This window comes from Lactuca sativa, chromosome 9 (assembly GCF_002870075.4).
Source record: "Lactuca sativa cultivar Salinas chromosome 9, Lsat_Salinas_v11, whole genome shotgun sequence".
In the NCBI taxonomy this organism is placed as follows: domain Eukaryota; kingdom Viridiplantae; phylum Streptophyta; class Magnoliopsida; order Asterales; family Asteraceae; genus Lactuca; species Lactuca sativa.
Window position 1 is genome coordinate 14,698,170 of NC_056631.2, and position 11,432 is coordinate 14,709,601.

Below are 11,432 nucleotides of genomic sequence, written 5' to 3' on the forward strand. Positions count from 1 at the left end.
ATGAATTAATGAGCTAAGCCAAAAAAATATTATGTCGACTTTTATCTATTTTCCCTTCTTATATTTTTCATCGGATTCATCATGAGTTGAAATTGATAAATTGTATTAAAATTAATCCATATTATGAAAATTATTTGATAGAATTTAACGATAAAATAATCATCTAGTTTCATTGAGACGGTTTATCGGTCCATAATACATAATATTTATGCATGCATCATTATATATCCGTTCCATAATTATTTCACCCATAAAAGGTTCAATAGGAAAAAAAAAACAATTAATCTAATGTAATAACTTGTACATAATCATCTATCCTGGTCAACATTTACTAAGATCACACGCATCCATAATTTTTTAATTAAAAAATTATGATTTATGCTAGGTACCAATCTATAACTTATTAGCTTAAATGAGTTTGACCATTAAAATTTTAATGTGATTTAATAACCAATCAAAATGCATATAGAAAACTTTTAAATATGTTGTTATTTTATGTAGAAGAACAAAAAATTATCTTATTTTGCCTAAAATGATAATTAACGTTGTTAATATTTGCATTTGACCCAACATAATATTAGTAAAAATTTACAAAATTCTATTAGGGACTATAAGTGACATTGTTTCATACGTCTAGGGACTATTGATTTAATCGACCATTCCACCCTTCTAGATAAATCAACGGATTTTTGTGTACAGGCCCGCCATTTTTGAAAGCATGATAACTTCCATCAGTCAACCAATTTCTCACTTTTCAAAAAATTAAGCATTTTTATAAATAACGATCCGACAAAATCCTACAATACCCGTTGATTCTTCAACCATTAGGCAGTGATAATCGGAGATGGCGATGAATCAAGTGGTGGTGATGCCGTACCCAGCTAGAGGCCACCTGAATCCTCTAATGAGCCTCTGTGACTTGCTTTCTTCCAGATCAGACGGCACCACCATCTTCACCGTCGTAGTCACGGAGGAGTGGCTAGGACTCATCGGATCTGATCCAAAACCTGATAATGTCCGATTCGCCACCATTCCTAATGTAATTCCATCTGAGCATGGCCGCGGCTCCGACATGATCGGATTCCTCACCGCTGTTCAAAGCAAAATGGAAGCTCCATTTGAAAAGGTGCTTGATCAGTTAAAGCTTCCAGTGAAACTCATAATCGGCGATGCTTTTTTGAGCTGGATTCTAGATGTTGCTGACCGGAGGAATATTCCGGTGGCAGCCTATTGGGCGATGTCTGCATCAATGTTTACCATGTGGTATCATGTTGACCTCCTTGAACAGCATGGCCACATTTTTGTTGATTTATCAGGTGCGTGATTTCTGATTTCTCGAAAAAAACTGTTTTCATTTTCCTGACATCACATGTAATGATCGATATGAACTAACAGAAAGAGAAGAAGAATGGGTTGATTACATCCCTGGATTATCTCCCACGAAAGTTGCAGATATGTCTCCGGTCACCAGGGAACAACTTCATCTTTCACCTAATCTCATATCAATGATGAAAAGAGTTCAATCTCTTCTCCTACCCACAATCTATGAGTTAGAACACGAAGCTGTGGATGCACTAAGATCCGAATTACACAAACCCATCTACACATTTGGACCAAACATACGCCAACTCCAACCCCAATCACACGTCTCCAAATCCAAATACATGACATGGCTAGATTCCAAGCCTCCAAACAGTGTTCTATACATTTGTTTGGGAAGCTTTCTTTCGGTTTCCACTTCCCAAATGCATGAAATCGCAGCCGGTTTAAAGCAAAGCGGTGTGAATTTTTTATGGGTCGCTAAAGGAAGGTTGAACGAGAGTTTTGGTGATGAAGGGTTGGTTGTGGAATGGTGTGATCAAATTAGGGTTTTGTTGCATTCTTCGGTGGGAGGGTTTTGGAGTCACTGTGGGTGGAATTCAGTGAAGGAAAGTGTGTTTTCTGGTGTTCCGATGTTGAGTTTTCCGATATTTGCTGACCAACCACTTAATAGCAAGGTGGTTGTAGATGATTGGAGGAATGGATGGAAGATGAAGAAGGAAGCGCGTAGAAATAATTTGGTGAAGAGGGGGGAAATTGCAGAGATTGTGAGTCGGTTTATGGATAATGGAAGTGTGGAGAGAAGAGAAATGGTGGAACGGGTGAAAAATCTTCGGGATGCTTGTCGTGTGAGTATTGAGAAAGGTGGATCAGCTGTGAAAGACGTCGATGTTTTTATTAAAAACAATATCATCTAATTAATCCTCATGGCAAATGCAAATATGCGATTAGGAATAGACACTTAGGTGTTGTTTGTTTTTTCGAAGTGAAAATTCATAAAGTCTGCGGACCACCTCTGCAATCCTCTGTAGCAGAAGAGGTGGAACAAACGGCTGCAGCCTATAATAAGAAGCATGTTTGTTTTTTAACATCTGCAGACTGCTGCAGTAAACTGAAATTTAAATAAACTAATTTTATAAATTGAAAATAGTTATCAACATCGAAATTTAATAATTCTAGTTTTAACACATTGAAATAATAATAAAAAGAACATATAAAAAACAAAAATATAAAACTTTTTTTTAAAAAAAAAACTTAAAAAAATGTAAAAGAAGCTAATAGTTTTATTCTAGAAAAAAAAACTAATTTTAAAAAAAAATTAAAAAAGAAAATAATAAAAAAATTAAGAAAATATTGCAAACGATGTCTACAAAGTTCGTAAAAAATTACACACCTTAAAAAGATGCAACTGAAATTGAAAATATTATTAACAAAACGGTAAAAAAAAATTAAAAAAATCAAGTTAAAAAAAAAATCATTGAAATTATAAAAATAAATTGTATCACATCCGTAAATAAAAATTTAAGAAAATCAAAGTTTAAAAAAAAAAGTTATACAAAAATTCTTAAAAAAACACTTAAAAAAATGAAAGTTGAAGAGGTTAGAAGAGGCAAGTCAAGTGCTGCGCCACACAGCACACGCGCAGAGGTTTTGTAGTCTGAAGTCTTCCAAAAAACAAACTGCTGCGAGAGTTAAAGTGCTGCGCGTGTGCTGCGCCGCGCAGCAATAAGTGGTTTGAAGAGGTTTTTATAGAAAAACAAACAACACCTTAGACATGCTATGGTATGACACCATAAAGCTTATGGCTTTATGCAAATAATTTTGAATTGTGTGGCTCGGGAATATAGATGGACGTGACGAAACAAATTTCGGTCAAAATGTGTACTTTTTAAGTGGGTCAGAATATTTGTAAATATTTGATGTTTTAAATATGACAGAGATAAAAATAATCACAAGTTTAATATTTGTAAGAACACCACTTTCAAGTTAATTATATGCACTAATCAAATGTACAATATGGATAAGCTGGGAGAACGACATTTATCTTTTAGTTTTCATTTTTCATGTAAGCTAACTTATTTTTCTTTCATCCTTTAAAATCCATGAATTGGTAACGTTTCATTTTCTTTCATTTTTTAATATATATATATATATATATATATATATATATATATATATATATATATATATATATATATATATAGGGTTAGGTAATTTTGTTTTGACAATCTATTGTGTGCATGTATTATTGATTCTAAACCAATCATTTTAGTTATTTTAAAAAAGTAATTAATACATATTACATGTTGAAGATATAATAAGTATTAATTACATCTTCAGCATTTAATATGCATTAATTACTTTCTTAAAACAATTAAAATGATTGGTCCAGAATCAATCATACATGCACATAATAGATAGTGAAAACATTTGAACCTAACACTCTTTCTCTCTCTCTCTCTCTCTCTCTCTATATATATATATATATATATATATATATATATATATATATATATATATATATATATATATATACTTTATAACTTTTAGTATAAATATAATTAATTATATATTAAAAATATAAAAAAGATGAGAGAGAATACAAGAAATACACCCCATACGGGTAGGGATGACAACGGGTATGAGTATACCGGGTTTTGTGTTCCTCATCCTCATACCTGACCTTATCCCCATCGGGGATTAAAAATCTATCTTCCTCTTCATCCTCATCTCTAATGGTGAACGGGGATCCCCAATGGGTAATCAGAAAATTTTCCCCGTTACAAAGTTTTGAACTTTTATGAGAAATAACTCAACTATATATTAACCAAGAAAACAAAAACTAATAGAAATAATATAAATCACTATAATCATTGAATGTCTTCAACCACGAACAATAACATTCAAGTTTACAAATTAAACTATTTTTTCGGAAAAAAAAAGTCTTCCAAAAGTTACACGTTTGATTGTGAAAAAACCTTACTTTGTCTAGTGAACTTTCGCTTATGCATTTTGATTTATGAAATGATTAAAAATAAAAACATAAATAATTATATATATGGTACCCATTAGGTACGGGTATGGGTACCCGACAAGTAGAACCATCCTCATCATCATCCCTGCTTTTTGCATTCGGGTATTACCCATCCTCGCCCACGGTCAACTCGGGGATTTACTCGGCCAACTGGCGTTAGGGTTTCGGGTAACCATCGGGTATGGGGTTTTTTTCATCTCTATGTACGGGAAAATCTACTACCTAAACCACACCCAAAATGTGGTGTTTCTGGATGTAGTTCTTGTCCTACTAAGCAAAGCGCATCTCTTTCAAACTACATACCCTTCGGCCTAACTTTCTGCCCTGGTCCTTTAATCCATATCGTTTGTAGCTAATACGACAATAAGGTCGGTCCAAGCCGATTTGAAGCCCTGTGTGTACGCAAAAAATGAGGCCCTTTACACCCATACATTTATAGTCAAATAACTACATTTTTATGTATGTATGTTCGATGTAAGCAACTTGAAGTGTATATATATATATATATATATATATATATATATATATATATATATATATATATATATATATATATATATATATATATATATATATATATATATATATATATATATATATATAATAACTAACAAAATTAATTTGGGACCCCTAATCGTGACGATGCCTTGGGGTCCGTTTGTGCATCCAATTGGATGGTCCTGTTTGTAAAATAATATAGTGAATGATCTCCTTCAACAAAATAAATAAATAAATAAATAATCATAAGTTGAGATAACGAGTTAATACTTATGCCTATAAAATAGTAGAGCTTTTTTTATTAAGATCAATAGAAGAGTTTTTTCATGAGTTTGTTTACGACAACCTTAACCTTCTTTTTTAATTAAAAAGAATCAAGAGAGCCAAACTTGTTTTTAAAAGGTATTTAACCAAAAAAACTGACATTGTGAATACGCAATGCAGAAAAAAAACTGACATTATGAATACGCAATGCAGAAAAAAAATGGTGCTATATTGTCCTTCATGTTTTTTTTTTCCAGTCATCCTACACACCATACATTTCTAGACTTCTAGATTTCTAGTTATCATACGTTTCAATTACAGGAAAAATAAGAGAGCCCATTTTTCAAAAATTACAAAAATATTTATACTTTAGAAATAGTTATGGAAATGGTCCAGATTTACAAAGTTACAACAGTCCACTGAAGAAATTTAAAAGTACAGAAATCAACAATGTAAGAAATAGTTACAAAAATGATCCTTATAAGCAATAAATACAAAAGAGTCCCTATATAATAACAATACTACATAGATGGTCCCTATATAATAGGTAGATTACATGAACAGATCTTGTGTAATATCGAAATTGCAAGTCCTTGTATTGTATAATAGTGACATTACAAAAATAGTTCTTTGTGTAATAATGATATTATAGAAATAGTCTCTATATAATACCAAAATTAAAAAAACAGTCCATAAGTAAAACAAAAATTACAATCATTGACTTTGTGTAATAACGTAATCATAAAAATGACCAGTATTTAACAAAACATTATAAAAATTATGTTGAAAACATATGATTAATAAATTTGTTGTAGACCAAAAAATTTCTAGCTCAGTGGTATCATGTGTTATTATCTCTCCTTAAGATTGAAAGTTCAAGTCTCATATGAGACATAAGTGGATTTAGGAGTAGTTTATAATTACATTATATTTGTCGTTAAAAAAAAATTTGCCACAATTTATTTATATTTACATTCTTACAACTTCGATAATTGTTTTATTCCAAAGGTTAATGTCATATAATAGTAACTTTTTTTTCCTTTGTCCCCTTTTGGTCACCAAACTTATTATTCTGGATGTATTAAGTTGTGATTCGAGAAAAAGATACCTCAAGAACTTCTTTGACCAATTTAATTATCAACTCATAATCACAATAAAAAAAATAACAATTACAACATAATTAATGCCAACAAGTGAAAGCAAAATAAGAATAAAAAACCTAACAACGAACCAGTGGTATTAAAGTACAACCCTCCACTATTTCCATTGTGAACAACATAATAATAATAATAATAATAATAATAATAATAATAATAATAATTATTATTATTATTATTATTATTATTATTATTATTATTATTATTGGGGATAAGGACTTAAAAAGTTAACACACTTTTAAAATTTACAAAAAAGACCATTATCTTTTTTTAGTACATAAAATACCATTTTACCGGCTATTGTAGGTTATTCAGTTTTCAAATGTTCAAAAAATACCATTGTTGTTTTTTTAGTATAAAAAATATAATTAATGTTAGTATTTGTACACAGAGTACCATAAAAGTACAGATGTGTTCAAATAAAACATTGTGGTAACCAGGTACTTCAGATGAATGGAAAAATGACTTAAAAGTGTAACAGGGGTTCCAAAATGTTCAAAAAATACCACACTTTTTGTTAACTGCGTTGTTGTCGAATTATGTAGAACACAATCACTGAAGATCATGAACCGTCATATCAGTTCACAACAATTGTGCAAATCTCTTTCATTCATTCACTCGATCGTTCATGTGGTACCAAAAGAAGTAAGTGGGTAATAACCTTAGGTAAACATTCTTGCTTCCCGATCACATTTATGCCTCAATCCTAAAACATATATACGTTATATAGATGCACATATTATACATCAATGTTAGCCGTTCATTATAGGCCTGACAATCGTGTCGTGTTCGAGTTGGCGGGTCGCGGGTTGGCGGGTCAAAATATGCCAACCCAAACACGACCCATTTAAATATACAGGTCACGGGTTGGCGGGTCACGTGTTGGCGGGTTTGGAACATAAACCCATATATGACCCGCCAACCCATTTATTTATACGGGTTCACAGGTTGACTGTTTTGTGGGTCAGATTTGGGTTCGTGGGTCCGAATTTTAGACATTTAAGTCTTAAACATCCAAATGAAAATTATAAACATTCATAGAAACATATTACAGACTTAGCCTTATAGGTTACGACTTACGACCTTAGACCATTCACCACGAGTCAAAATGTCAAAACAGTCAAATGGTCTATGAATCAATGATATATATTATATAATACTTATTAAATATTCATACTTGATACATAAATACATTTAAAAATAAAATAATTTTTTTATTAAGAATATAAACGGGTTGGCGGGTCAACCCGTTTATTTTTTGAGAAACCCATATATGACCCGTTTAATAAACAGGTTGGCGGGTTGACGGGTTAGCGAGTTGGCGGGTTGAAAAACTCAACCTAAACCCATTTATTTCGTGTCGTGTCGCGGGTCGTGTCACGTGTCGTGTCGAGAATTGCCAGCCCTAGTTCATTAGTATTGTGACACAAGAGAGACACAAAGGAGAAACGAGTGGGACATTATGTCATAAAAATTCCTAAATATGGATTTAGATACAAACTAATCGAGTGATGGAATGAAAGAGAGTACACAACTGGTGTGAGGTGGTACGACGGTGACTAATCTCCGATGATCGTGTTCTATATAATCCGGAAACAACGAAGTTAACAAAAGATGCTCTGAAAAAACAAAAATTATTTATTTTTTGAACTTTTTGGAAATTTCAATGGTATTTTTTGTACTAAAAAAAATTTCCTTTGTATTTTGTGTACAAATGATATACTTCAAGGGTATTTTATAGTAAAAAAATAAAGGTATTTTTTGAATATTTTGAAAACTGTTATTTTTTAAAATCATTTTTCCATTTATCTGATGTAACCGATTACCATAAGGTTTATTTGAACACATATATACTTTGTTGATATTTTGTGTACTAATGTTCTGTGTACTTTGTTGGTATTTTGTGTATTAATATTTTGTGTACTAAAAAAACAATTTTCTTTTTTGTATATTTTTGAAACTTCATTATCTTTAAAGTCATTTTTCCTAATTATTGTGTCCTAATTATATTTCTAGTCATAATTAATTATTTATTTAATAATGTGCAATTGGTGTTTTGAAATTGAAGTGTGCAATTTGTTTGTATGGATTGACCTAACAACTTGAACTTGTAAATGAAAAAACATATCAAAGATAGAAAATGAAGTTGTAGTAGCTGTGCGACTGCAGATGGAGATGGAGGAAATAACTGTGAATTGGTGATTTATAGATGCTTCTCATCTATCTTGTTATAATCTTCCACTGGTTTCTCCTCCGATCGGCTGAAGTATTATTGAAATTCGGAGGGTTAATTGTGAATCACATGAGGTAATTTATGGAAAGAAAGAAATGAGAAATGGAGGTTGAAATTAAGGTGGATCTTGGTTCCCACATCGGAAAGTGGAAAATGTGAGGAGGTATTTGGGAAGGATAAAAGGGTATCGAGGGGGCGTGGTGAGGTTTTAACCCGTCCTGTCAGGGTGAGAGGCGACCTATCTATGATCGTCAAGTGACGGTGGGTCGTGCCGACGCCAAAGACAACGAACACAAATTTAAAAGGCGAGCGAGTCTGCTCTACTTTAGGTGGGCTTGCCCGTCAATTTTTGGAAGCCTTTTTAAATGGGCTCGATAATAACAAAATGCAAACATTTATTAGCCCAATAAATATTAGCAATAAAAGCATTACGTGATTTATGGTTATATTATTATTATTATGTTGTATTGTTGATGTTGCATTTCATAAATATAATTTGTTGTCTAAGGTGTGGTTTTGTTATCTATAAACATATGTACTTTTTTTACTCTTATATCTAAATTTAATTTAAGCACACTTGGTTTTTTTTTTTTTTTTTTTTTTTTTAATGAAACCTTTGTGTTAAATTCGAATGGATATGCAAAATGAACGATTTGGAAAACAAGTTAAAATGGGTTCATTCAAAATACTGGATTTTTTTATAATTTAAAATTGAGCAATTTGGATTTTTTATATGTATATTTTTTTAAAATAAATGATTTTGATTTTTTCTAAAACAAGTTAAAATGGGTTAAAAGGGATCGTATATGTATACAAAACTTTTGTAAGGTTAAATTTTATTTTGTAAATATTCGAAATTTGGGATTTTTGGTTTTCAACACCCATAGTTATTAGTTAAAATGGGTGGAGGTTTAGGTTTTACCCTATTTTTGTTAGTTCTTTAAAACTATGTGGTGTATAATAAGACGTAAATTAACCCTTTTGTAAGCATTAAATTTGGAAATGGTAGACTTCTAACTGATTTTTTTAGTAATATGATTAAAGAAATGTTGATTTTGGTGTATGAAATTATCTAAAATAATCAAAACTAGTCAACCAAAAAGCAAAATTTAAAAGATTGTTTATACTTTATATGGATTTTTCGTGTGCAAAACAGTAAAAAAAAACCATTTAATATCTTCGGCCTTTAAAATAAAAAATGAATTTTACACAACATTTTTTTACATGCAACTTCGTAATCCCATAAGGTTGTCCGGAGTGGAACGGTCTCCATGTGTGAACACCGCCCCCATTAATGGTGGGTTGGTTGTGGCGTGAAGACGAGTATGGAAGAAGACGAAGAAACTGATTGGCTGGTCAATTTTTCACCATTTGAAAGCACTTAATAAAAAAAATATATGTTTTTTATTTTTAATTTACTCTCTCTATATATACATCCGTTTTACATATATATTTTCAAAACAAAACACACAGACTCTTTCAAATCAAACACAAACATTCAACAAAAAATAGATGACGATTCTGATGACAAGTTGGTATTGCACATACTATTGTCTGCGGTACAAGACATGATTCGTGAGAGAGACGAAAGTTCATACGGAGAGAAAAATCATAGAAAATGGATCAACCGGGATCGAGAGGCGGAAAATAAACTTTTGGTACATGATTATTTTGCCCCTGATAGTTTATATGATCTATCGAAATTTGAAAAACGTTTTCGTATTAGTAGAAATTTATTCTTACGTATAGCTAGAGATTTAGAACGTAATTATGAGTTTTTTCCAATTACGATGAGATGGTAGACGTAAACGTGGTTTTATTATAATACAAAAATGTACGGTTACTCTTAGACATATGGGATATAACATAACCGCAGACACATTAGATGAGTATTTGAAAATGTTTGAGAGGACGGGTCGAGAATGTACATATCTTTTTTGTGAGTATGTTATAGAGTTTTACCATGACATATACTTGCGACATTCGACTAAAAGTGATGTCAAACAGTTGTATGTCGCGCATCAAGCTAAACATGTTTTTCCAGGGATGCTTGGTAGTAGTGATTGTATACATTGGGAGTGGGCAAATTGTCCCAATGCGTGGCGTGGTCAATTCACGCAAGGTAATCATGGGGTCCCGACTGTTATATTAGAGACATTTGTTTCACATTACCTATGGTTTTTGCATGCATTCTTTGGTATAACGGGGTCCAACAATGACCTGAATCTGCTTCAAGCGTCTCTGTTATTTAACAATATTTTATAGGGTAAAGCACCAGACATGCCATACGTATGAATGGAAATGAATATAAGTATGAGTATTACCTAGGTGATAAGATATATCCAGAGTATACTACAATTGTCAAGTTATATTCATTTCCAGCCGATCAAAAACAAAATTTGTTCAAGTTAGCACAGGAATCTGCATAGAAGGATGTGGAACAAACATTTGGAGTCCTAAAACAAAAGTGACACATAATCAAACATCCGACACGAACATGGGATAAGAAAAAAACTAACGACGGTGTTGACTGCTTGTGTTATTTTACATAACATGATAATAGAAGAAGAGGACATGACTATTTGTTCATATACCGGGAGCGATATACTTAATCCACCTGTAATAATACAAGTTGGCAGTCCGACATACTTCTCTAGAGATTTGGAAATACAAAATCATGAAACACATCACAATCTATGTCACGATTTGACCGAACATTTATGGGAAAGACAATTCCAAAGGGGAAATGACGATGGGGATGAGGGCGATGATGACGGTGACAACGACAAGTAGTATTCGTCTATGGTTTTTATGTTTTTTAATTAATGTAATGTTTTACTTGATATGTTTTATATTTATTTTAGTAATTTAGGTTTGAAATTTCTATGTTTTTAATTAATGAAATGTGGTTTTATTTTTTGTGTTT

At 31.7% G+C, this 11,432-nt stretch overlaps 1 protein-coding gene across 1 annotated transcript; it reads left to right on the top strand.

Annotated features, from left to right (window-relative positions):
* The first annotated feature begins 765 nt into the window (after positions 1 to 765).
* On the top strand, positions 766 to 2,410 carry LOC111885587 (UDP-glycosyltransferase 87A2). The gene is made up of 2 exons (XM_023881834.3): positions 766 to 1,316; positions 1,396 to 2,410. Exons 1-2 carry the CDS (start codon positions 845 to 847, stop codon positions 2,235 to 2,237), a joined length of 1,314 nt encoding a protein of 437 aa, XP_023737602.1. The 5' UTR covers positions 766 to 844; the 3' UTR covers positions 2,238 to 2,410.
* The last annotated feature ends 9,022 nt before the right edge of the window (positions 2,411 to 11,432 follow it).